The sequence below is a fragment of the Tachyglossus aculeatus genome, chromosome X4 (assembly GCF_015852505.1).
Source record: "Tachyglossus aculeatus isolate mTacAcu1 chromosome X4, mTacAcu1.pri, whole genome shotgun sequence".
Taxonomy (NCBI): domain Eukaryota; kingdom Metazoa; phylum Chordata; class Mammalia; order Monotremata; family Tachyglossidae; genus Tachyglossus; species Tachyglossus aculeatus.
Genome location: NC_052098.1, coordinates 46045773 through 46073213, shown reverse-complemented (window position 1 = coordinate 46073213; position 27441 = coordinate 46045773). Strand labels below are relative to the sequence as shown.

Here is a 27441-nt window from a genome sequence, read left to right as displayed (position 1 = left end):
GAAGGGGGAGAAGGGGCTGTTTTCTCACTAAAAATACTGACCGGTTTTGAACTCGGGCCGGTAAAGTGGTCTTTTGAAAGAGGAGAAAAAGAACAAGTTTCTACCAGTGCGCTGATAGAATTCATCGATCACAAGCAGCCAACTAGAGTCAAATCAAGAGATAAGTCAGACTAGGTAGCGGAGCACAGGGGAGAAAACAGGATTTCACATTTTTTTCCCCAGAGAACATTTTGAGAAAAACGTTACAGAATTAACCACCCACCGTCTCCCGATCCACTCCAAAACTTGCTCCCGAGATGGACCTCTCAATGGCTGGGAAAGGTAACCCTCTGATAATACGGGGTACAACATATATTACTCTTTGTGTTATCAGATATTAATAGAGAAGCAGCGTAGCTCAGCGGAAAGAGCCCGGGCTTTGGGGTCCGAGGTCATGGGTTCAAATCCCAGCTCCGCCACTTAGCTGTGTGACCTTGGGCAAGTCACGTCACTTCTCTGGGCCTCAGTTCCCTCCCCTGGAAAATGGGGATGAAGACCGTGAGCCCCCCGTGGGCCAACCTGATCGCCTTGTAACCTTGTAACAGTGCTTTGCACATAGTAAATGCCTTTATTATTATTATTATTATGACTCTTATGCTGGCTAACAATATCAAGTGTTGCCGCCAGTGTGGGGGATCTGTTTTTCCAAGATGGGGGGAACTGAACTGAAAAAACAGTACAAACACATGTTTTGGGATAGAGGGTCGTAATGAGAGGAGAACAAAGCCAGATTGCATTTATTAACGGACAAGAGGAGCAACAATTCGAAACGGAAAAAGAACCATCAAAATGATGTGCATCAGCTTGAGCGTTCTCACCTACGCACTTAGGAAGGATCGTCTTCTCAGAAAGCCTTGCCCTCAAGGCCAGAGCTTCAACTACCAGGTTTGAGTACGGAACGTGCTGTGCTCTACTAGGCATCCAAAGTTATGTAAAAACTCAACATTTAATGGCACTTGGCAGCGGTTCATTTAACACTTGGCACTTGCGCAGAGCCTCGCTACCCCCGAGTGTAAAAGGGAAAACACTTGAAGCAAAACTTCCCCAAATATTCGCGTAAATTGCCTTTCCGCTGCTGCTTCAACTCTCCGCCGGCAATGAGAACCCTTCCGCCTCCGTGGAAGGCAAAACTGCCCCCCGCCAAAGCAAACCTCCTCATCCCCCGTTTCATCCATCCAGTACCATCCACCCCAAGGAGGCTACCACACGGATTTGCAAGAGAACACTAAAGTTTGGTGCAAATTTTTAATTTTATTGAACCTCAAAATGCAAGTTCTGGCATACGTCATCTTGCCGTCGTGTGACAATTGGGTGGCATCTCCATTACAGTACCTCCTTAGAAAGATACACCATGGAAAGGGGGCGTAAAAGAAGGAGAGCGCATGCGAGACAGAGAGGCGTTGAGTGTTGTTTAGGACAAAAAAGGCCGGAGGCCGCCGTACAACCAGACTGAAGCCCTTTCACATCATAGTAGACAAGAATGGCGATTTTCTTAAGAGGCCGGGGCAGCCGTAATTCAGTTTATTTTGTCTCTACGGGCACTACAACTTCAAGAGCTATTTTAACAAACACTGTACAATCTAGCAAACTCACAGTCTGTAGGGTCCCTGAAGTAGTACACATTAAGGGAGTCGCGTTTCAGAGAAAGCCATTAAAACAGCGCCCTTCGAAGTGAGAAGCGAAAGAAAAACCGAATGGTGCTTTGTCCAAATCAGGGAAGTGGGAAACTGATTTAGCACAACTGACTTGGCCAGCTTTCCAGTCGCTGACGAGTGGCAGGCCAGAACGAGGGACAAAACTCTGAAAACTTGCACGCTGCGGTCACCTGCTGTGCTCGACTCAAGTCAGTGCACTCAGTTCGCAACAATTAAAACTGAGATTTCCCTTCACGTGAGGTCACCCCACCTTTATTTTCCCCTAGCCAGCCCCGAATATTCGTTTTTGGAGCTACTGCCAATCTAGCGTGCTGTTAGGAAGGGATTTTAATTGGAGCTCCTGAGGAAGAGCGCAGAGAGTAGAGAAAGAGCCTATTTAATCCCCCCCCCGCCCCAGAACCCTGCCAAAAAAAAAAACTTTTTATTCCACGGGGGCATCCTCCTTGGGACAACTTGTGCTGCTGTTGCTAAGACATTCGGTAGAAAGATGAGGAATAAATGTTTCTCCTTAAAAGTCAACAGTTGCACGACGTGCTAAATTCAAAGCAGCTTAACTAATCTGAATTTAACGCCCTCGAGAAACGTCCGACTGCCTCGCGCCCTAAAGAACTACGATCCGCGACGAGAAAAAGTCAACGATTTCTTTCACCTCCAAGCGCCATCGGCTCTGGCGTCCACTGAAGCCAGTCTCCCCGGGGGCACCACCACCGATGAGTCCTGAGAATGAAAAACGTGAGAGCGCGGAAATGAAAAGGGGGGACCTACAGAGCAACCAGTCGGTGGGGTAGGGATACTCACCCTTCAGGATGGCGGAGATCCGCTAAAACGCAAGCTATCTGACCGGATAAAGCCAGGTTCGGGTTCACCGAAATACCGTCCACTCCTCTGCAATTTTCTAGTCCGGCGACGATCTAGATCAACCCAGCGGGTTCACGTTCCAAACCAACCTCCGCATTAAGACATCGCACCTCAAAAGCCCAAGTTCTCTAGCCCATTAACTCAGAGGTAAACTGCTTTTTTTTTCTCAAACCGATGAGAATTTTTTTATTCAGAATCACTTAAGACATTTTCAATTTTTATTCTGGACAATAAAGTGCTGTTTTTATAATCACCTGAATCTCACTCTTGTTTGTTCTCCTCGCTTCTATCTCCTTAAGTCAGAAGAGCCCTTTCTGTAAACGACAGAGCTGTTGTACAAACGTTATTAAAACAAAATGAAATAGCCTTCAGCAGGGGGTTCCGTAACGATGCAACCTTCTGGATTTCTTTAAGTCTGGCTGACAACCGATATTAGAGACTAAAGTGACTAAAGATGCAAACTATCTTTAAAGGTATTTTAACAACTTGAAGGAGGAAAAGGGACACCGCTTCAACCACCTCTCGTTCCGTGGCAGCTAGCCACTTAGTACCTCGCTATAATTAGACTTAGATGGTCTAGATTTGGGTGGTTAAGCATCACGCCCCTGACATGCTTTAGTTTCTTTTGGAGCGGCGGAAGCTGACCTGTCATTTCAGGCTACTGCCTCCGTTTAAATGGAAGTCTCGTTAAACCTTGGTTAATTCTGAGCAAGTTGTCTACTCCTAAGTACATAATCAGCACGAGCGATATATGAGTGCCACGAGAAAGATTTCAGATACCATACACACACACATATATGTGTAAACATATGTGTGCGCATATATACGTGTATATACGTGTCGCTCTTCGTTTTGCGACACGGCACGTTAAAACGACAGGCTGAAAATTTCAAGTGGGTTAATGAGCGAGGGATAGATCTGTCCCAAATTTAGCATGTGGTTTCGAAGGATTCGAGGAAGCAAATCTCAGAGCTGAAGAACCACCAACCGGAAAAGCCTGGGTGACTGATGTGTAATTCTAAGAAGAAACTAAAACCACAACGAAACCGTCATGCTAAGAAGTGCTCTCGGAAAAGAATCCCACAGACTCCGCAAAAAACCGGGTTTGGGGTTGAAGGTGGCCAACCCCTGCATAGAATATGCTGACAGACAACAGTCATGTTTAAGCCAGTGCATAGAGAAGATAAAGCACTTACGGTAACTGCAAATGGTAACAGGTCTCTAAAGCTCGTACAGTCTAGCAATGGGTCCATAAAGAGAAAGAGAACTTTAGAAGTAGGGAGAGATATGCTCAAGCCAAAAAGTGCGTATGTGTGTGTGTGTGTATTTCGGTTGGGCAGGGGGTGAGGAGGAGGAGGAGGAGAAGGAGGAGGAGAAGAAGAAGAAGAAGCCGGGGGCGGGGACAGAAACGAGATCTTGGACTCTTGAGTAGTGACAGTGTAAAGACATCACAGCCAAACAGTCAACTGAGCCCCAACAGGCAGATAAAAGCCAGACTGCGTAAACCTTCGGCAGCCAATCTCAGCGGGTGGGGCCGGAGGGTCGACCCCGACGTGATATTTCTAGATAATCCGCAAAACCGAGACGCTCTACAGTCCGATCGTGTCAGATCCTCGGCAACCGATCCGGCAAGTCCCATGCTCGCGACGCAGAAGCCAACGAGGGCACGATGTTCTCAAGCGAAATGAGCGCTGGTGTTATCGCGACGGTGCTCGAAAGAAGAAACGAGAGTCACCAGCTCGGGCTGTGCTCCGAGGGTCGGGATGCCTCCGGTCAGGCGATCGATCATCTGTGAAGCAGAACAAAACTCTCCAGTTTTTCGGGGATCTGCCCTTTGTACCGTATGCGGTGACTCACCAGGGCGCGAGCGGCGAGACACTGCAGCGTGGTGTGATTTAGGGGCTGGATGACGTTTCTGGCCAACTCCTTCTCATCCAGCAAGTCGACAGCTGTTTGCCTGTGCGAGTTGGTGGTGTCGAAATGCGAGCCCGATTTGATGAGGAGATTCATGATGTCCAGATGGCTATTCAGGGCAGCGACGTGCAAGGGACTGTTGTCATCCAAGTCTCGGACGTTCACGTCGGCCCCGCACTCCACCAGGATCGCGGTAACTTGCAGAGAGGGGAATTCACAGATGGGGTACCGTCCCACACACGTGGTATTCTTGTCCACGGCCAGATGGAGTGGGCTGAAGTTATTCTTTCCCCTGGGCTGCAGCTTAAGGAAGCTGTATATCGTCTGCTTCTTCAAGTGGTCCTGCTCCGGCGTGCAGGGAATCTTTTCCAGCAGGCAGACCAAGTGCAAAATGATGGCCAGGGCTTTACTCAGCTGAATCTGGTCAGGCGCGCACTGCGTCTGCTTGACGGCGCGTTCGATCTCCAGGATGCTTCTGCACAGTACGGTCATGAGGTCGTCGAACGTCACGGTGGTGCCCAGTAGGCCTTTCGCCCGGTCCTGCAGCATGAAAGAGAACAGTTCCGCAAAAGAGAGTAAACTGCTCGCCGTCATCGGGCTGAGGGGGTCCAGATTCTCCTGCTGCATGTCCAGGGCGTATTTCCACAAGTTGATGCAGCGCTTGAAGTTTCCGGAGTCGGCGTACACGGCACCTCTGTACCTAATATAGTAGGAGGTATCCGGGTGAGAGGGCCCAAGAATGCGTTCTCTGATCAGCAGGGCTTGCATTCTCATTTCGTCGGGGTCCACGATCAGATTTTCCAGCTCTTCGGCGCTGTTCACCTCCTTGGCGTAATCGTAAGCCATTATTAAGGACGGGGCCGCGGGTTTCGCGATGACGTCGTCCTGGTCGCCGAGCCTTAAGTCCATTGCTCTTTTCCAGTACTTCAGAGCTCCGAGCAGATCTCGTTTCTTGTCCACAAACGTCGCTCCCAGCAGCTCGAGGGCACTGATGCTCTCGGTCCTGCTGGTCTGGGCGTGCTGCGTCAGGAAATCCACGATGTTGGTGTGGCCGGTCACACTGGCCGACAGAAGGGGAGTCATCCCGTAGCCGTCCTTCTCCATCTTGGCGCTGTAATTCAGGAGCATCTTCATGATGTCCAAGCTTCCGGATTCGGCACAGTCATGCAGTGCGGTATTACCTTCGGGGGGTTGGGGGGAGGAGGGGAGAAAAGAAAAAAAAAAGACAAAAGAAACAGAGTCACACACGTTGAAGGTGTCAGGAACGGAAGTTACCCCGGACGCGGATCGCTGAAGCTAAAGGAGGGGGTGGTCGCTACGCCCAAACAACCGCGAAGATTGCTGAGGAAGCGCGCTAAGTGGGCCGACGAACGCGGGGAGCCAAACGGTAGCTCGGGTGCTCTTTTCGGGCCGGTCTCTAGACCAAATCTTCAAGGTACTGGGGATTTGGAATACCCGCGCTTGCATCCAGAAACGTGTTGTCCAGAAACGCTCTGGGCATGTTACTCCCCTCCTCAAAAATCTCCAGTGGCTACCAATCAATCTGCGCATCAGGCAGAAACTTCTCACCCTGGGCTTCGAGGCTGTCCATCACCTCGCCCCCTCCTACCTCACCTCCCTTCTCCCCTTCTCCAGCCCAGCCCGCACCCTCCGCTCCTCCACCACTAATCTCCTCACTGTACCTCGCTCTCGCCTGTCCCGCCATCGACCCCCGGCCCACGTCATCCCCCGGGCCTGGAATGCCCTCCCTCGGCCCATCCGCCAAGCTAGCTCTCTTCCTCCCTTCAAGGCCCTACTGAGAGCTCACCTCCTCCAGGAGGCCTTCCCAGACTGAGCCCCTTCCTTCCTCTCCCCCTCGTCCCCCTCTCCATCCCCCCATCTTACTGCCTTCCCTTCCCCACAGCACCTGTATATATGTATATATGTTTGTACATATTTATTACTCTATTTATTTTACTTGTACATATCTATTCTATTTATTTTATTTTGTTAGTATGTTTGATTTTGTTCTCTGTCTCCCCCTTTTAGACTGTTAGCCCACTGCTGGGTAGGGACTGTCTCTATATGTTGCCAACTTGTACTTCCCAAGCGCTTAGTCCAGTGCTCTGCCCACAGTAAGCGCTCAATAAATACGATTGACTGATTGATTGATCCCGAAATGTCCACTGAAGAAAAATCAAAACAAACCATGAAAAACCATCGCATAAATCGCGAGTACGTTGACAAGACGTTTCTCCCTGGTCGGCCGAGTAAGAGTCGCACAGACCCTTAGTGCTTCAATGATGATAATAATAATAATAATAATGATGGCATTTATTAAGCACTTACTACAAGCAAAGCACTGTTCTAAGCGCTGGGGTAGATACAAGGTAATCAGGTTGTCCCACGTGGGGCTCACAGACTTAATCTCCATTTTGCAGATGAGGTAACTGAGGCACAGAAAAGTGAAGCGACTTGCCCAAAGCCACGCAGCTGACAAGCGGCGGAGCCGGGGATTTGAACCCATGCCCTCTGACTCCAAAGCCCGGGCTCTTTCCACTGAGCCACGCCGCTTCTCTAACTTCACTCTTTTTCAAGTTCAGTTGGGCCGAAAGTCCGTCTACCTGATCTCCCCCCTGCTTAGGACCGTGAGCCCCACGTGAGACGGGGATCGTGTCCGACCCGATTCTCTCGTACCTACCCTAGCGCTCGGTTGAGCGTTCGGCGCATACGAAGCGCTTATCAAATGCCAAAATTCTCACCACCATCATCTTTATGAAAGAACCTTGCTGCAAAGAAGGTTGGATATAACGCACATATATGCATGCACACGTGACAGCATATTTGAGTTTTGAAACCGAAACTTAAAAGACGCAAAACCCAGCTCATGCGGCCATTCACGGGATTACTTACTGAGCGCTCTCGTAAGTGTTTTGTTGTCTGTCTCCCTCTTCTAGCCTGTGAGCCCGTTGTTGGGTAGGGACTGTCCCTGTATGTTGCCGACTTGTACTTCCCAAGCGCTTAGTACAGTGCTCTGAACACAGTAAGCGCTCAATAAATGCGATTGAATGAATGAATGAATGAATTACTTCCCAACAAATCTAATTTGAAACATTCTTCGGAGCTGTACCCAGCGATCCATCAGGCCTAGCCATCCAATACGAAGACAGCCGGGATCGGCCTGTCTCCTCACTGCCGGAGGAGGCTGGGAAAATATACAATAATAATAATGATGGCATTTATTAAGCGCTTACTATGTGCAGAGCACCGTTCTAAGCGCTGGGGAGGTTACAAGGTGATCAGGTTGGCCCACGGGGGGCTCACAGTCTTCATCCCCCTTTTACAGGTGAGGGAACTGAGGCCCGGAGAAGTGAAGTGACTTGCCCAAAGTCACACAGCTGACAACTGGCAGGGCCGGGATTTGAACCCATGACCTCTGACTCCAAAGCCCAGGCTCTTTCCACTGAGCCATGCTGCTTCTCTAGCAAAAATGTATTTACCATTTCCCTGCCCTGGGTAACTAGAGTATATTCGGCGGCCATTTCTGGAGTAGCGTACCCACGCGTAATATTTTCCAAATTATTTTTCACTGCTTTTGGGGAACAGATATCATTATTCTCATTTCCCATGTGAGGAGAGAGCACGCTGCGTAAGGCAAGTCTGTCAGCGGAGAGACTACATGTCCGCTAATTCTGTTGCACGCCACTCTCCCAAGCGCTCAGTACAGTGCTCTGCACATACTAAGCGCTCAATAAACACCACTGATTGATTGACTGATATACCCAACTGGGGCTTGAGCGGTGCTATCAAGTTTACACCGAGCTACTTCCCGTAGCAATGTGAAATCTCGGCTAAGAATCTAGGCACAGACGCCAAAGTTTATATCATCTACACTGTGGGTAGGGCAAGAACAAAATTAAAGTTCCCCGAGGGCCGAACTCAAGACATCACTACTTCCGCCCTCTTACTTGGCCAAAAAGCTACAGGACGAAAACGGGGTTTCGTAGGCTAGAACGGACTAATGAAGTACTTGATTCTCACTCATTCTCTTGGTCCAATTTTGAGTGTCTAAAACCAGTCGTGGCATCATACACTGATGCTCCCTTTTAACCGGGTCTACACAGCTACACCGAGTTATCGATTTGGCCTTGTATTTTTGCTATCACAGGAAACGGAATCGATTCAGCTTTTTTTTCCCCAAAATGTACCTTACAAACCCAATATATACATAAATAAAAGAAGTAGTGGAAAAAGTCACTCAGAACATTTCCCTGGGATCAGAATCACCCCCATTTTGTTGACAAAGAAACTGACACTGTAAGACAAAGGAACTAGATTTTTTAAAAAAGCAATTTTTTAGCTTGTACGTTTCACATTTCTAAATGTCAAACTAGTCAGCAAGACAGCACTGGAGATGGAGTTAAAAATCAAGAGCTCAGACCCCCTGCCAAGTGACCATTTCTCGAGAGATGATTCAAGGAATAATCAATTGAACCGAGCATTCAAGCAGGCAACATGGAGATGGCCTAGAGAGAATCTCACCTATCACCTTTAAATTCATCATCTCGGTTTATGCCAAGAGCAGGAAGTCAAAATTGAAATCTGGCAAAATTTTAACTGATTTTTTAAGATGGCCGAATATTACAAAAGCCGACGGCTTAGATTCTCGGCTTGTATCATCCTTCCTGGTGTCCTCACTGGTAAAGAATATTACAAAAGTATACAAACGCTCCCAAATGGGGTGCTAACCCACAGTTACGCTCAACCCAGATTTAACAGTTAGGGGGTGTTCATTACATGGAGAATGCTCTCTAGTAAAAATGTCCTTTAACTTCCAGAGTGTGACGGACCACAAAACCATAAACAGGAGGCTTAGGGTTCTGGTTTGAGAAGCGGCGTGGCCCAGTGGGAAAAAAAGCACTGGATTGGGAGTCGGGAGACCTGGGTTCTAATCCTGACGCCACCGCTTCTCTGCTCTGTGACCAAGGGCAGGTCCCTTGATTTGTCTGTGCCTCAATTTCTTAATCTGTAAAATGGGGATGAAATAGCCTTTCTCCCTCCTTCTTAGACTCTGGGCCCCATGTGGGCCAGGGACTGTGTCTGATCTGCTTATCTCGATTAAGCCCAGCACTTAGCACAGTGCTTGGTACATAGTAAACACCTAAATGCAATTATTATGAGTAATTATAACATCTGCTGTGCTGCACTTTCGCTCTAAAGACACTGTACTTAAAGGTGGGCCTAGATTTCAAAAATAATTCTACTTGGAAATGTGGTTTAAAACTTTTTTTTAATCCTAAATTGCAAGTGTTGAGCTATTCATTTTCACTTAGAAAAGGACCTGTCAACACTTGCGTCTCATTCATTGAGACTGGGAGTTTTCTGCTTCAGAAACAACCACAAGCCCGTCGGAACTTTAGCAAATTCCACTTTTGTTTCCCTTATATGGGTGAAACGCAAAAATTTAGACGGGCCCAAACAAAATGTACCCGTTTTAAAGGGAAATTGGCCATTTTAATAACTGTAGCATCTGTTGAGCGTCTACTCTTGGTCGAGCACTGTACTGAGGGCTGGAGTGGAGGCGAGATAATTAGGTCAGATACGGTCTCTGTCTCACACAGGGCTCGGTCATGCTTGCTTTTTGTTATGCCAGAGTCTACCTCCTTTCTCCAGGCCTGCTCTCGCTGATATCGCCATTCTGCACTCTCCAACAATTCCCGTGCCTCTCCCTCCCTCCTCCTAGTCTGTTCCAAATGCCCTGCTGGCTCAGGAAGTGGTCATGAAATGGTCAGGCAACCCCCTATGTTCACTGCTGCTGATCCCCAAACCCTCCTCCTAGGGGGTCCAGTGAGATGGAGAGGAGAAGGGAGGAAGGTTAATACTGATGGTAATGTTATTTAGTAAGCGCTTACTGTCAAGCACTGTTCTAAGTGCTGGGGTGTGTGTATATATTTATACATAAATAAGAGAAGTAGTGGAAAGTAGTGGAAAAATCTCTCAGAACATTTTTCTGGGATCAGAATCACCCCCGTTTTGTTGACAAAGAAACTGACACCGTAAGACAAAGGAATTAGATTTTTTTTAAAAAGCACACAATTTTTTTTAACATGTACGTTTCACATTTCCAAATGTCAAACTAGTCAGCAAGACGGCACTGGAGATGGAGTTAAAAATCAAGAGCTCAGACCCCCTGCCAAGTGACCATTTCTCGAGAGATGATTCAAGGCATAATCAACTGAACTGCACATTCAGCAGGCAACATGGAGATGGCCTAAAGAGAATCTCACCTATCACCTTTAAATTCATCATCTCAGTTTATTCCAAGAATATATATATATATATATATATATATATATATCATAATCAGGTTAGACAGAGTCCCTGTCCCACATGGGACTCACAGTTTAAGTAGGAGGGAATGGGATTTAAACTGCAGCGTGGCTCAGTGGAAAGAGCACGGGTTTTGGAGTCAGAGGTCATGGGTTCAAATCCCAGCTCTGCCAATTGTCAGCTGTGTGACTTTGGGCAAGTCACTTCACTTCTCTGTGACTCAGTTACCTCAGCTGTAAAATGGGGATTAAGACTGTGGGTCCCCCGTGCGACAACCTGATCACCTTGTAATCTCCCCAGCGCTTAGAACAGTGCTTTGCACATAGTAAGTGCTTAATAAATGCCATTATTATTATTATTATCTGAGGACTCAGGCACAGAGAAGTGAAGCGACTTGCCCAAGGTCACACAGCAGATACGTGGTGAAGCCAGGATTACAACCCAGGTCCTCTGACACCCTTTCTATTAGGCCACACTGCTTCCCACGCTCCTGATGAGAGGAATTCCCAGCCCTTGTTCTGCAACTGAGTTTTCCTTCTCACCTCCACGGAGACCTTTAGGGGCCAAAGACAGGAACAAAGGACTGCTGTGCTAGCCGGGCCTTCATAAGGGGCACATTCGAAAAATTCCCTAGATTTGCCACAATCGATGGCATTTACTGCAAGCTTACTGTGTGCGAAGCACTCTACTAAGCGCTTGGGGGAGTATAATACAACAGAATTAGCAGAAACGCTCCCCGCCTATAAGGAACTTAGTCTAGACGGGGAGACAGGCATTAATATGAATACAAAAATCAGCAACAGCAGCAGGCATCAACAGCATTTATCGAAAAGCAGAAAAATGATAGCCTTAATAAAACAATTCTAAGTGCAACTGTCGGGAGGCGGGGAACTAAGCTTCCTCTCTGAAAACTGTTTGCAGCAGTTCTCCTACAAATACCCCACCACGCACAGAATCCTCCAGGGAGGTGAGAGAAGCAATTAGCCTTGAACTCTAATGAAAGTACCTGGCCTACTTGTCTAAAACTGTCACTCACATCAGCTTTGCAGATAAATCTGGCTAGGGCTGGAGAAAAGTTGGATTTATTCTGATCCCAGGCCCAGGAGCTCATTCTCCTTTTCATCCCCAGTTCCACCCCTCCGGGTTAATACACGGACATCTTCCCGACTGACATTTCACGGCGTGGAAGATCCAGGCCGCTGCCACTAAAACGGTGGTAAAACACGTAGTAATTATGTACTGGCAACACAGTTTCAAAGCAAAGGCACCTTGGCCTAGTGGAAAACGCGTGGGATTGGGAGCCACGACACCCAGGTTCGACCCCAGCCGGGCACAGCAGTATGTACTGGGGTAGATACTGTCTTGTAAGCTAACAGCTTCCCACAAAATACCGTGTATGCGCCCTTTCTACGTGGATGATTCCCCAATTTATCTCTCCGGCCCCGACCGCTCTCCTTCCCTGCAATCCTGCCTTCAGGACAACTCTACCTGGAGATGGTGCCGGCATCTCAAAATAAACACGTCCGAAACAGATCTCCTTATCTTCCCACCCAAACCCTATCCTCCCCATCTTTCCCATCACTGAGAAGTGGCATAACCTAATAGAAAGAGCACGGGTCAGAGCCAGAGGGGTCTAACCTGATTATCCCAGCACTCAGTAAATGCTTAGCCAATACGGGGGAGGAGGAGGATGATGAGTAGGGGGTGGGGACTGTAGACAACACCACTACCCTCCTAGTCTTACAATCCCGTAACCTTTGCCTCATCCGACTCGTCCTTCTCGTCAGACCCCCATAGTCATCTGCCATTTATCAGTCCGTCAATCGTATTCACTGAGCACCTATCAACCAACCGAAGATATCTGAACACTTACCGTGTGCACAGCACTATACTGGGCGCTTGATATTTACACTGTCCACCTCCACCGCTAGACCGTAAGCTTCCTGTGGGCAGGGGACATGTCTACAAACTCTGCTGTACTCTCCCAAAGTGCTCAGCAAACAGCAAGTGCTCAATACCACGATCTGAAACGGTGTGGCAATTAACGGTGCCGATTCCGTCCTGGCCAACAGAAACTCTCAAATTGCAACCGGTAAAGTCGGCCCGTCTCCCATCAATTAATCGATCGGTGGGATTTACGTCAGTGCTCGCTCGGTACTAAGCACTTGGGAAGGTAAAATGCAACAGAGTTGTTATCTGTGATGATCCCGGCCCTTAAGGATCTTACAATCTAAGGGGGATCGATAAACTGGATCCATCAGCTGGATGAGCAAAAAATACCTCCCGTAACATTTTCCGATCTTAAAGACCATTTTTTTTTTTAAACTGAAAACCCGTTCCCTGATGTAAACACAAATGGCAGTGGTTGCCCAGCCATCCTTGAAAGCCTTAGAATAGGCTTTATTCTCTGGGTTTCCTGTTCTCTGTTAAGTGACAATGGATACTTTGTAACTCACAACACCCACAAGTCCTCATGACATCCCTCCTCTTCTGGCAGATTCTCGGCTGTGCTGGGCAAACCTCTCATTCTGTTGAAAGTTCCAACAAAACCTGCAGCAGAATATTGCCAAATGCTACCAAGTCACTTGAGAAGGCTCTACCTGAATCAGTCATATTTCAAGTACTTTAGCTCATTCATTTACCTCTCTCTCCTTCCCCTTACCGGTCTGGATCTTGGAGATTTTGAGGTCCTTCCCCTTCCCCCTACCAGTCTGGATCTTGGAGATTTTGAGGTTCACTTTCCTCAGTATACATTTTAAAAAATGTACATTCAAGAGCCACACTTCAAGACCTTTATGCCAAATGTGAAGCTAAAACAGCAAGGTGGTTCATTTTCCTCAGTATGCATTTTTTAAAATGTACATTCAAGAGCCACACTTCAAGATCTTTATGACAAATGTGAAGCTAAAACAGCAAGGTGGGACAAGTATTTTTTTTTCTGAATTAACAACTACAAACATCGGTTCAAAAACCGGGAGTCTAAACTTACAATGTGTATATAAACACACGCTAATACACAAAAGAAGTTGACAGACAGAGGTTTAAGAAAACTGCAGTCCCTCCAGGCTCAATCTCCCTACACCAAAAAACAAGTTATCTTCCTCGTCAGTCGCAGAGAATAGTACTAAGCACTTGGGAGAGTATAATAATATAATAATGAGAAGCAGCGTGGCTTAGTGGAAAGAGCCCGGGCTTGGGAGTCAGAGGCGGTGGGCTCTAATCCCGGTTCCGCCACTTTGCTGTGTGACTTTGGGCGAGTCACTTCACTTCTCTGTGCCTCAGTTACCTCCGGTAAAATGGGGATTAAGACTGTGAGCCCCACGTGGGACAACCTGATTACCTTTCATCTACACCAGCGCATAGTACAGGGCTTGGCACATAGTTAACGCTTCACAAATGCCATCATTATTAGTAGTAGTAGACTTGATCCCTGCCCTCCAGGAACTTACAATTCAGCGGGAGAGCCGGCCAACTAAACTAAATTACGAGCAGGTCGAAGCAGGAGTATAAAAACACGTACATAATGTCTATCTGAGGTGTGAGCTCCTTGAGGGCAGGAATCTTGTTCCTTAATTGGGAGGGGGTGAGGACCCAAACGCTTAGGTGACCGGAAAACGCTGAAGTCAAGGGGAGGGAGGTGGGAGAGATGAGAGATTAATCAGGGAAGGCTTCCGTGATTTCAGAAGGACCTGGAGGATGGGGAGAGCAGTAATCTGAAGGCGTGAGCAAGCAGTCTGTGACAAGAGACGTGAGAGCGAGGACCAGCAAGCAGGCTGGCTTGAGAGGCGCAAAGCACGTGAACCGGAGTGTAGCGGGAGAGGGGGAAGGATATGCGGAACAAGGGAGAATCAATCAGTTCGGTTGGTTAGGAGTTTCTGCTTAACGCAGACAGGAACGGGAAACCACTGGAGGCTTCGGAGGAGTAAGGAGAGGGGAGCAAACCGACGCTTTGGGAAAGTAATCTGGCAACTATGGATTGGAGCGGGGAGAGACGGGGGCAGATGCAAAAACCGGTCCCTGGAAAAGTGGGGTAGCAGTCTGGATGGAGAGGGAGAGGTGGATTCCCAGAGCCGTTGTGGGGGAAGAACCAACAGGATTCGGTGACTGGCTGAATATGGATGTTGGGGGGGGGGGGGGGGGTGGGGGATCAAAAATAATGCTAAGGTTAGGGCGTTGAGAGATGGAGAAGATGATGGTATTATCAACCGTGATGGAAATGTTACAGGGAGGAGAGGAGCTGGGAACGTGTAGTGCTTGAGATATCAGTGGAACAGCCAGACAGGGAGGCAGGAGAGAGATAGGTGTGCGAGTCATCCACGCAGACGTGACAGGTGACGCGTGAGAGCGGATGAGCTCCCCAAGGGATCGGGTGCGATTTGGAGAACCGAAGGGGACCCAGAAATGAGCCTTGAGGGGCAACCACGGTTAGGGAAGGGGAAGGGGAGGAAGGGCTGGCAAAAGAGATCGAAAAGGAGGCTGCCCAAAGGCAGACGAACAAGGAGATGACGGTATCGGAGAACCCAGGGGCGGATACTGTTTCCAAGAGAGGGGAATGGACGACGGGGTCAAAGGGAGCTGAGCGGTCAAAGAGAGGAAGGTCATTAGATTGGACGAGGGGGAAGTCATTGGTGACCTTGGAGAGAGCAGTTTCCATGGAGTGGAGGGGGCAGACGCCAGAGTGGAGGGGAAATTGGAAGTGAGGAAGGCAGGGATTAATCGATTAAGCCCTCATTTTCATCCAATACTATTGAGTGCTTACTGCGTGCAGAGCACTGTACTAAGCGCTTACTTCCTCTCCCCACTCTATACCTCCCATGCGTGGCTCAGTGCAAAGAGCATGGGCTATGGAGTCAGAGGTCATGGGTTCGAATCCCGGCTCCACCACATGTCTGCTGTGTGACCTCGGGCAAGTCACTTAACTTCTCATAGCCTCAGTTACCTCATCTGTAAAATGGAGATTAAGACTGTGAGCCTCACGTGGGACAACCTGATCACCTTGTATCCCCCCCAGCGCTTAGAACAGTGCTTTGCACGTAGTAAGCGCTTAACAAATGCTATTATTATTATTATGCACTACTTTCACTTCAGCACTTGCACCCCACCGAAGCATTTGGCAAGGAAAGAGCCTGCCAACTCTAGTGTACTGGACTCTCCCAAGCTCTTAATACAGTGCTCTGCACATAAGTGCTCAATCATGATGCTTGAACTCACATTCCCCCCACCTGTAATTAATTTTAGTGTCTATCTAGAATGTTACCCCCTTGAGGGCAGGGATCTGCCATCAATTCTATTGTATTCTCCCAAGCGCTCAGTACAGTGCTCGGCATAGAGTAATCGCTGAAATGCTACTGACTGACTGAAGTGGGGACGGCGGTTGAAAACGATCCTTTTAGAGGCGTTTGGACAGGAAGGGAAAGAGGGAGAAAGGGCGATGGCTAGATGGGGCAGTGGGGTTCAGATTGGGGTTTTTTTAAAAGATGGGGGATTGACTGATTGGGTGCAAGCGTTTTTAAAAGATGTGAAGGGACAGGGTCGGATGATCACGCGGAGGGGGTAGATTTTGAAAGCTTACATCGGGGCACTTTAACTGCACTCTAAGATGTAGAGTGAGGCTGCGAAGCGTGCAGGCAGAACACTTTGCCTTTTCATTTTTATCTGGACAACTTCATGCTGGTTCGAAATTACACCCGGCAAGAGCCCATTTGAAAACCACCTGATGTTATGGCATTTGGAGAGGGCAAGTCTTTCTAAATGGACTGGAAACGGAGGCTTCAATGTTAAGTTCCACTACAAGGCCTCTTGTCACTTCATTCACCGCGGTACACAATTTCCTCTACCACACCACCACAAAACACTTTCGTCTTCGACTGTAAGCCGCTGAAAAACGACGCCGCTTATTCTAATCCCGGCAGCTCTGTGAGATCCCAAATTAAAAAATGACGGAAGCTGCAAGGAAAATACTTTTTTCTAATTGCTGATATTTTTTCTGTGCCCGCTTCGGTGCAATTTAGGTCAAATGGAGAATTTTGGAAACATTTGATCTTACTAGGAAGGTCAGCATGATGTTCTCCAGCAGGCACAAAGTAACTAGACGATACTTCTCGAATTGCTTCTCCTGGCTGAGAAACAGGCGAGCCCAAATGTCCAGTACGTATCAGTGTGCATTTATTTTACAATGACAATCGAGGTATTCACATTAAAACGGAATGCTGTACAACTTTCTTACTCCTCTAATACTCGGGGGTCCATGTGAAAGGGGTCATTAAGAAGAGAGGAATGTCAGCAGGAAGGGAATACCTAAAATAAGCTCTGGTGTACTGGCAACGTGGACTACTGGAAAGAGCACGGGCCTGGAAGTTGGAGGACCCGAGTTCTAATTCTAGCTCCACCACTGACCCGTCACGTGAGCTTGGACAAGTCGCATAACTCCTCTGTGCCTCAGTTCCCTCATCTGCAAAATGGGGATTCACTACACGTTCTCCCGCCTACACTGGAGAACATGTGGGACCTATCTCGTACCTACCCCAGCCCGTGGTACAGTGCTTGACACATAGTAAGCGCTTAAATCCCACAATTACGATTATTCTCTGCCTGCTCTGTGCCTGCCTCAGTCTTCTCATCGGCAAAGTCAGGATTAAACCGCACGTTCTCCCTCCTCCCGGACTGTGAGCCCCTTGCCGGACGAGGACTGTGTTTCTCTCCATGTTAAACAATGGAATAGCTTCAAGAATGTCCCTTATTTTATGTAGTCACCCCTGAGACTCAGCAAAGTGATTAGATAAGCTCAGGCTGGGGGGGGGCGCAGGGAAGAGAGCTACCCCTCTAGACCGTAAGCTTGTTGTGGGCAGGGACTGTGTCTGTTTACTGTTATATTGTATTCTCCCAAGCACTTAGTTCAGTCCTCTGCACACAGTAAGCGCTCAATTAATACGACTGAGTGAATGAATGGCCAACACCCTCTTCAGAATTGCAGAATCCCTTACCATGAAGAATCTGTCCATCTGCACACCGCATTATCTGCATCATCTACGTGCGTTATTATCTGCATCACCTACGTGCATTATCTGCGTCACCTTCGTGCGTTATCATTATCTGTGTCACCTACATGCGTTATCATTATCTGCATCACCTACGTGCCTATCATCTGCATCACCTAGGTGCATTATCATCTGCGTCATCTACGTGCGTTATCATTATCTGCACCAGCTATGTGCGTTATCATTATCTGCGTCATCAGCGTGGCTCAGTGGAAAGAGCCCGGGCTTTGGAGTCAGAGGTCATGGGTTCAAAGCCCAGCTCCGCCAATTGTCAGCTGTGTGACTTTGGGCAAGTCACTTCACTTCTCTGTGCCTCAGTTACCACATCTGTAAAATGGGGATGAAGACTGTGAGACCCCGTGGGACAGCCTGATCACCTTGTAACCTCCCCAGCGCTTAGAACAGTGCTTTGCACATAGTAGGCCCTTAATAAATGCCATCATTATTATTATTATTATTATTATCTACGTGCATTATTATCTGCACCGTCTACATGTGTTATCATTATCTGCACCATCTACATGCATTATCTGCACCATCTACGTGCATTATCTGCACCATCTACATGCTTTATCATTATCTGCATCATCTATGTGCGTTATCATTACCTGTACCATCTACGTGTGTTATCATTATCTGCACCATCTACGTGCGTTATCATTATCTGCGTCATCTACGTGCGTTATTATCTGCGTCATCTACGTGCGTTATCATTATCTGCGTCATCTACGTGCGTTATCATTATCTGCACCATCTACGAGCATTATCATTATCTGCACCATCTACGTGCCTTATCATTATCTGCACCATCTACGTGCCTTATCATTACCTGCACCATCTACGTGCGTTATCTGCACCATCTACGTGCGTTATCTGCATCATCTACATGCGTTATCTGCATCATCTACATGTGTTATCTGCATCATCTACATGTGTTATCATTATCTGCATCATCTACACGTGTTATTATCTGCATTATCTACATGCATTATCTACACACATCTCCATTATCTCTGGCACCGCACAACGGGAAGTACCTAGGACTTGAAGGCTGTCCCTCCCCCCATCACATTTGGTGACATCTGGCAAGGTTGGAGTGGACGAGTTTAAAAAAAGAAAGAAAAACCTATGCCGTAAGGCGTGCGATACCCCTGGCCTGGAGTAAAGCTTTGCAAAAGCAATTTGCAACTAAGCATGTCTCCTTATACTTACCTGGGTAGACGCTTAACAAGATTTACACCTGCCCATCCCAAAATACCATGACTTACTGCTAACGTAAGCAGGAAACACAATTTGCAAAGAGGAATCCTAAATCTGTTACTTGTCCAGAGTTACTATTCTATTTATTTTGTTAATAATGTGCATATAGCTATAATTCTACCTGTTCTGACTATTTTGACACCTGTCTACGTGTTTTGTTTTGCTGTCTGTCACCCCCTTCTAGACTGTGAGCCCGTTGGCGGGTAGGGATCGTCTCTATATGTTGCCGGCTTGTACTTCCCAAGCGCTTAGTACAGTGCTCTGCACACAGTAAGTGCTCAATAAATGATTGAATGAACGAATATGCCTATAGCTTTAATTCTATTTGCTCTGACGATTTTGACACCTGTCCACATGTTTTGTTTTGTTGTCTGTCTCCCCCTTCTAGACTGTGAGCCCACTGGTGGGTAGGGACCGTCTCTATATGTTGCCGACTTGGACTTCCCAAGTGCTTAGTACAGTGCTCTGCACGCAGTAAGCGCTCAATAAATATGACTGAATGAATGAATGAATGTTGTCTGTCTCCCCCTTCTAGACTGGGCAGGGAATGTGTCCGTTACAGTGCTGTACTGTACTCTCTCGAGTGCTTAGTATATTGCTCTGCACACAGTAAGCACTCACTAAATACAACTGCCTGACACTCACTGTCCTCTGGCTTGTCTCTTGGCTTGCTTTTTCTCCCCGCCACTCTCAGCGGCTCCATCCTCCTCCCTGTTCCTCTCCGCCCCCTCACTGTACCTCGCTTTCCCCTTATCCCTCTCTGCCTCTGTTCCCCTCCCCGTCCCCACGAAAACTTTCTCTCCTCTGCCACCTCTCCCCTTCTTGGTTTTTCTACCTAACCGGCACCAGTCACATTTCAGGGGCAAGCGCCGTGGCGGGAGCCACTTGGCCAAAAGATGATCGCTACCGCCGCTTCCTTCCCCGGGATTTAAACTTCCATCCCCGTCTCATCCCTGGGGGAAGCGAGGCAGAGACCGTGGCAGCTTCCATTCCAGCGGAGGGGAAGCAGGTGATACTCACCCCCTCCCGGGGTTTTGTCTTGCTCAATTGACATTTACTAAACCCGGACTGGGTCTGGGGCCCTGAACGCCAGTTGGGAGAGTACAATGCGACGGACGTGAAATTACAGATAGGGGAAGGATACGCACATATGTGTTGGGGGGGGGGGGGGGAGGGGCTGAGCCACGTGTAAAAGCGACGCAGAAGGAAGGGCGGATACAGGAGATGGAGGGCTTGGTCAGGGACAGCCTCTTCGAGGAGATGGGATTTTAACAGGGCTTTGAAGGCAGGGAGAGTGATGGACTGTCTTACATGAGGGGGGAAAAGAGACGCGGGTGAGGGGTCGGCGGCGAGACGGATGGGATCGTGGTTCTGTAAGACGGAATTTAGTTGAAAACGCAACGTCCATATATACACATACACACACACCGAATAAGCCACGTACCGCTCTTCTCTCAGTCGCTACTGAACTCGATCCAAATTTTTCTCTTCCCTAGTTCATATTCCCCTTCCACCACCTCAGCACTCCTGCGCCAGTCACGCTCTTAGGCACCCCGGAGCATATCGACTTACGTACCCCGCTATTTAAGCGCTTACCTACAGATCCATCTTTCCCTTTCAGTCCTTCTTTCTGCAAATAGCTCTGTGCTGGTCTCCCCTGCTAGGCTGTGAGCTCCTCAAAGGCAGGGAGCGTGGCCTCTAACTCGACTGTTCTCTCCTCGGCTTGTAGGGCAGCAGGCGGGCTCGGTAAATGCCTCCGCTCAGGCCTCTGAATTCTGCTTCCTCTGTCCGCTACCGGAAAAAGACCGGGCCAGGATCCGGATACGCGGGTCCTAGACCCAGGGCTCGGCCACGGGCCTCAGGTGACCTTGGGTAAGTCACTTAACTGCCCCGTGCCTCGGTTTCCTCATCGGCGAAATGGAAATAAGACACCTGCATTCTCTCCCTCAGACCGTGAGCCCGAGGTGGGACGGGGAACCGCGTCCGATCTAATTCCCTCGGATCCGCTCCGGCGTCTGGTAAGCGCTGAATACCATTCCCATTAGTCAGTCAATCGTATAGCGCCTCTACCCCAACTTTTTAGGTGTTAAATTCTGGCTACAGGATTGCCAAATTGCTCCCAATTTGTCCCTTTGCCTTCCATCTTTTTCTTGTTCACAGCACTCTTGAGCTATGCCTCACCTTTAGAAAACCCTTTACGTTTAGCTCGGCGCTGAGATTCTGGCCTCACCCTCTGTGCCTCTTCCAAATTCTTCCTTATGCGATAACCTTGGCTAATTAGGTTTTCCATTGGCCGGTTTCTGAATACTAGAAGCTACACACTCACGGAGGTCTTCAAACAAGTTCCTCTGCGGTTGCTTCGGAGTATCAGAGGGGATGCGATTAATACGGCGGCGGCTCCTCCCGTTGCTGAGCTACTTCTTGCTGGCCACTCCCTAGGGGGGCAAACTCCGGGCACCAGCCGGAGTACGGGAGGAAAAACTGACCATACTGCTGCCCACTCGCCCGCTCCCTGGCTAGCCTCCTGGAGTCCGTGCTTCCATCGGGAGCCCAACAGGAAACTGTCCTGGAATCCTGGAATCTGGCAAGCTGGAGGCCAGCAACATCAGGAGCGATCTCTCTTCTCACCTGCTCTTTCCCCTCGGCTCCGACAACCATTCCTTTCTGTGGGGAGGGAAGGGGTTATTTCACGTGAACCTCGGGACCACCAAAATACGGTTTCTAAAAAAGGCGCTGTCACCCCCCCGGATTGAATCTATTTATTTATTTATTTTATTTGTACATATTTATTCTATTTATTTTATTTTGTTAATATGTTTGGTTTTATTCTCTGTCTCCCCCTTCTAGACTGTGAGCCCGCCGTCAGGTAGGGACCGTGTCTATATGCTGCCAACTTGTACTTCCCAAGCACTTAGTACAGTGCTCTGCACACAGTAAGCGCTCAATAAATACGATTGAATGAATGACAAGGGAAGCCACCTCACTTCTTATCAGTTTCCGATTCTACACTGTCTGCCTAAAACTTTACTAAGAACTTATTCCATCTTGCTGTGGGCCTCATACCCCAACTCACAGCTCTTGTTCATTCCTTCATTCATGTAGTCACTCAATCCTATTTATTGAGCGCATACTGTGTGCAGAGCACTGTACTAAGCGCTCGGGAGAGTACAATGCAACAATAAACAGACACATCCCCTGCCCACAAAGAGCTTAGAGTCTGGAGGGCAGGGTGGGGGGACATTAATATAAATTACGGATATGTACATAAGTGCTGTGGGGTGGGGTGATTATACTAACACGGTAGCAGTCTGGATGGAGGGGAAAGGGCGGATTTTAGCGATGTTGCGAAGGCGGAAGCGATGGGATTTAGCGATGGATGGGATGTGTGGGCCGAATGAGGGAAAGGAGTCAACGATGATGCCACGGTTACGGGCTCGTGAAGCGCGGAGGACGGTGATACCCGTGTGGTGATCTACAGTGATGATGGGAAAGGTGGGGGGGTGGTGGCAGGGTTTAGGTAAGAAGGTAAGGAGTTCTGTTTTAGACACGTTAAGCTGGAGGTGACGGGAGGACATCCGGGTAGCGATGCCTCGAAGGCGGGAGGAAATGCTAGACCGCAGAGAAGGAGAGAGATGAGGGCTGGAGATGGAGATTTGGGGATAATAATACCGATAATAATAACAACAGCATTTATTAAGCGCTTACTATGTGCAAAGCACTGTTCTAAGCGCTGGGGAGGTTACAAGGTGGTCCCGCGGGGGGCTCACAGTCAATCCCCATTTTCCAGATGAGGTAACTGAGGCCCCAGGGAAGTGAAGTGACTTGCCCAAAGTCACACAGCTGGCGGAGCTGGGATTTGAACCCATGACCTCCGACTCCAAAGCCCGGGCTCCTTCCACTGAGCCACGCTGCTTCATCCGCACAGAGGTGGTGGTCGAAACCATGGGAGCGAATGAGTTCTCCAAGGGAGTGGGCGATGATGGTGGACAGAAGGGGACCCAGAACTGAACCCCGGGGGACCCCCACAGTTAGGGGGTGGGAGTCAGAGGAGGAGCCCACAGAGGAGACCAAAGAGGAGCAGCCAGAGGGATAAGAGGAGAACCGGGAAAGGATGACCTTTCCCGCAGCACTTCCCCCGCCATCCAACTCTTCCCATCCCCTCGTGCCACCCCCACTCCTCTTCCCCGCCCCATCCCTGTCATCCCTGAGAAGCAGCGTGGCTCAGTGGAAAGAGCCCGGGCTTTGGAGTCAGAGGTTCAAACCCCGGCTCCGCCAACTGTCGGCTGTGTGACTCTGGGCAAGCCGCTTCACTTCTCCGGGCCTCGGTGACCTCATCTGGAAAATGGGGACTGAGACCGTGAGCCCCCCGTGGGACAACCTGATCACCTTGTAACCTCCCCAGCGCTGAGAACGGTGCTTTGCACGTAGCAAGCGCTTAATAGATGAGCCCACTGTTGGGTAGGGACCGCCTCTAGATGTTGCCAACTTGTACTTCCCAAGCGCTTAGTACAGCGCTCTGCACACAGTAAGCGCTCAATAAATATGATTGGATGAATGAATAGATGCCATCATTACTGTTTTATTATCCGGTTCCAGCACCAGTCCCTTCAACTCATTCCCATACACACACCCCACTACACTCCCCACAGTTTCAGCCAAGTGCAGCCCGGGGAGCCCCCGCTCCATCGTGGGGAAGCTCCCCTTCATCCTCGACCTGCTCCCGTCTCAGTCCCTCCTCCTCCTCTTCCTCATCATCGCAGGAACCCGGCTCTCCCCAGACGACACAGCCTACCCCTGCCGCTCTCTCCCGAGGGGCCTCTGCTTCTCCCACTCCCCCGAGACTCGCTGGGAAAGGAGGCGGCGTCGGCTTCCTTCTCGCGCCCCAATGCCGCTCTCGCCCCACTCCACCTCCCCCGTGCCTCTCTCTCCCGTCCTTTGAAGTCCATATCATCCGCCTCTACCACCCACTCCAGACTCCAGTGAGGCTCATCTACCTCCAACCTCACGAACCATTTCGATCCTCATCTCACGTTCCCTCTTTCTCCATGCCCACGGCGATCCCTGGGGACTTCAATATCCACACGGAGCTTCCTGATGACCCTCCCACTGACCGCCCTCTGTCACTTCTCAGCTCTGCCAACCTCCTGTCCCACCCCACCTCGCTCGCTCATTTGGACGCGGCCTCGACCTCATCACCTCTAATCACTGCACAATCTCTACCCTCACCAACTCTGAAATCACTCCGACCACAACCTCCTCCCCGTAAATCCGTACTGTCCCCCCCCCCCCCCCGGATCTCCCGAACCCACCCGACTTTCTCACCTCATCACGCCCCACTAGGCCGCCATTTCCAAACGACCTTCCCTCGATGACGGAATCGACGCTCTCAACACCGTCCTCTCTACCAAGCTCAACTCACTCGCTCCCTCATCCCTTCTCGTACCGCCAACCCACGGCCCCGGATCACCCGCACGGTCCACCTCCTTCGCTCTCGTGCCACGGCGGAAATCTAAGCAGCAGGCTGACTTCCTCCACTTCGAGCTCTACCCTTGCGCGCTCTCACTCCGCCCTCGCCTCTGCCCGGCAAGATGATTTCCCCACCCTCGCCAGTTGTTCCAAACGTTTAACTTCCTCCTCAGGTCCACCACCGTGCCCGGCCCCCGACAGCCTGGCAGCGTGGCACCGTGGGAAGAGCCTGGGCTTGGGAGTCGGAGGTCGTGGGTTCCAAACGCGGCCCCGCCGGCGATCGGCCGTGTGACTCCGGGCAAGTCGCTTGACTTCTCTGTGCCTCAGTGTCCTCTGCTGAAAAATGGGGATGAGGACTGAGCCCCACGGGGGGGGCGACCTGATTACCTCGTATCTACCCCAGCACTTAGAACGGCGCTCTGCACACAGTAAGCGCTTAACAAAAGCCATCCCCATCATCATCATTAAGAAAATTGACACTATCGGGGCACGAGCTCCCTAAAATCTCCCCTTCCGGCCCCCTCTTCAACTCTCCCAACCTCCTCTCTCACTCACACTCACACACACGTTATCTGCCGATGGCCAGGAAAAGGTTAAGTTACCCGTTAACCACTTCCAACCTGCAAAGCATGTTATCTCACCCAAAGCCCCTAAGCTACATGTTATCCACAATTTGTTAGTGGCGACAGACAGGAGCTCTTCAAAAATAAAGCTCCTTGAACATTGGCATCTTTGATGTGCTTGAACCCGTAATAAAGGCACATGGAACCACTTTCAGAATGGTAACTGCACCCAACATTACTGAAATGATCTCAGGAGGAGGAGGAGGAGAAGAGAACTGCACACGCTGTCCATACTCCAAACATCGTTACGTGACATTTTATCGGTACAACCGCCTGCGGTGACTCACAGACTGCTTTACTGCTTGGATTATATTCGGGCGCGGGAAAAACTCTGTCATCCGGTCCTCTGTTCACCTCCATTTTCTCTATTTTTCCTGTGTACTTTCACAAAATTAGCAGATGAGCAGGAATTCGGCCTCTCCAAGTTTCCACAACTTTACAGAACTGTTTTTTTTCCAGATAAAGGACGTCTTAATCGGAAAATCACATGTTCACGTTCAAAGCGCCACTGAGATGAACTTGGCCCAGAACGTCCCTTCTCTAACGGTACGGATTTATTTTAAGGAAAGCGAGGCTTTCCGAGGCCAAGGAGCCATAATGCCGAACGGCGGCCCCGAAGGATTTCCTAAAATATCGGCGGGCGGTTAAACCATTCAGGGGTTTTGGAGTAGGACTCGGTCATCACCTGAAAGTTGGGAAACTTAAGCTGCTTAGAGGAGCAGCGTGGCTCAGTGGAAAGAGCCCGGGCTTTGGAGTCAGAGGGCAGGGGTTCAAATCCCGGCTCCGCCACCTGTCAGCCGTGTGCCTTTGGGCAAGTCGCTTCATTTCTCTGGGCCTCAGTCACCTCATCTGGAAAATGGGGATGAAGACGGTGAGCCCCACATGGGACAACCCCATCACCCTATAACCTCCCCAGCGCTTAGACGAGTGCTTTGCACACAGTAAGCGCTTAATAAATGCCATCATTATTATTATTATTATTATTGTTATCCCGGCTCCGCCACTTGTCAGCCGTGTGACTTTGGGCAAGTCGCTTCACTTCTCTGGGCCTCAGTTCCCTCATCCGGAAAATGGGGATGAAGACTGTGGGCCCCCCCCCGGGGGGACAACCCGATCACCTTGGAACCTCCCCAGCGCTTAGAACAGCGCTTTGCAGGTAGTCGGCGCTTCATAAATGCCATTATTATTATTATTATTATTATTATTCTCCAGGCCTCAGTTCCCTCATCTGTAAAATGGGGCTGAAAAGTGTGAGCCCCCCGTGGGACGACCTTGGAACCTTGGAACCTCCCCAGCGCTTTGCACATAGTAAGCACTTCATAAACGCCATCATTATTATTATTCTTATTCTCCGCGCCTCAGTTCCGTCATCTGTAAAACGGGGGATGAAAACTGGGAGCCCCCCGCGGGACCACCTTGGAACCTCCCCAGCACTTAGAACAGTGCTTGGCACGAAGTCAGCACTTCATAAATGTTATTATTATTAAGCCAGCGCTTCATAAACGCCATCATTATTATTATTATTATTCTCCGTGCCTCACTTCCCTCATCTGTAAAATGGGGATGAAAACCGGGAGCCCTCCGTGGGACCACCTTGGAACCTCCCCAAGGTTTAGAACAGTGCTTGGCACCTAGTAAGCGCTTCATAAATGCCATTATTATCATTATTATTATTCTCAGTGCCTCACTTCCCTCATCTGTAAAACGGGGATGAAAACCGGGAGCCCCCCGGGGGGCCACCCTGGAACCTTCCCAGCGCTTTGCACGTAGTAAGCACTTCATAAACGCCATCATCATTATTATTATTATTCTCCGTGCCTCAGTTCCCTCATCTGTAAAACGGGGATGAAAACCGGGAGCCCTCCGTGGGACCACCTTGGAACCTCCCCAGCGCTTACAACAGAGCTTGGCACCTAGTAAGCGCTTCATAAACGCCATCATTATTATTATTCTTATTCTCCGTGCCTCAGTTCCCTCATCTGTAAAACGGGGGATGAAAACTGGGAGCCCCCTGCGGGACCACCTTGGAACCTCCCCAGCACTTAGAACAGTGCTTGGCACGAAGTCAGCACTTCATAAATGTTATTATTATTAAGCCAGCGCTTCATAAACACCATCATTATTATTATTATTATTCTCCGTGCCTCACTTCCCTCATCTGTAAAATGGGGATGAAAAGCGGAAGCCCTCCGTGGGACCACCTTGGAACTTCCCCAGAGTTTAGAACAGTGTTTGGCACCCAGTAAGCACCTAATAAACACCATCATTATTATTATCATT

At 49.3% G+C, this 27441-nt stretch overlaps 1 protein-coding gene across 1 annotated transcript in view; it reads right to left on the bottom strand.

The window, feature by feature from the left end:
- Positions 1-1278: 1278 nt before the first annotated feature.
- FEM1C (fem-1 homolog C) overlaps positions 1279-27441 on the bottom strand; it is a 33599-nt gene continuing 7436 nt past the window's right edge. The window contains exon 2 of the mRNA XM_038769613.1: positions 1279-5647. Coding sequence (XP_038625541.1) covers positions 4338-5647 — 1310 coding nt within the window. The 3' untranslated portion in view covers positions 1279-4337. The remainder of the gene's footprint in view (positions 5648-27441) is intronic.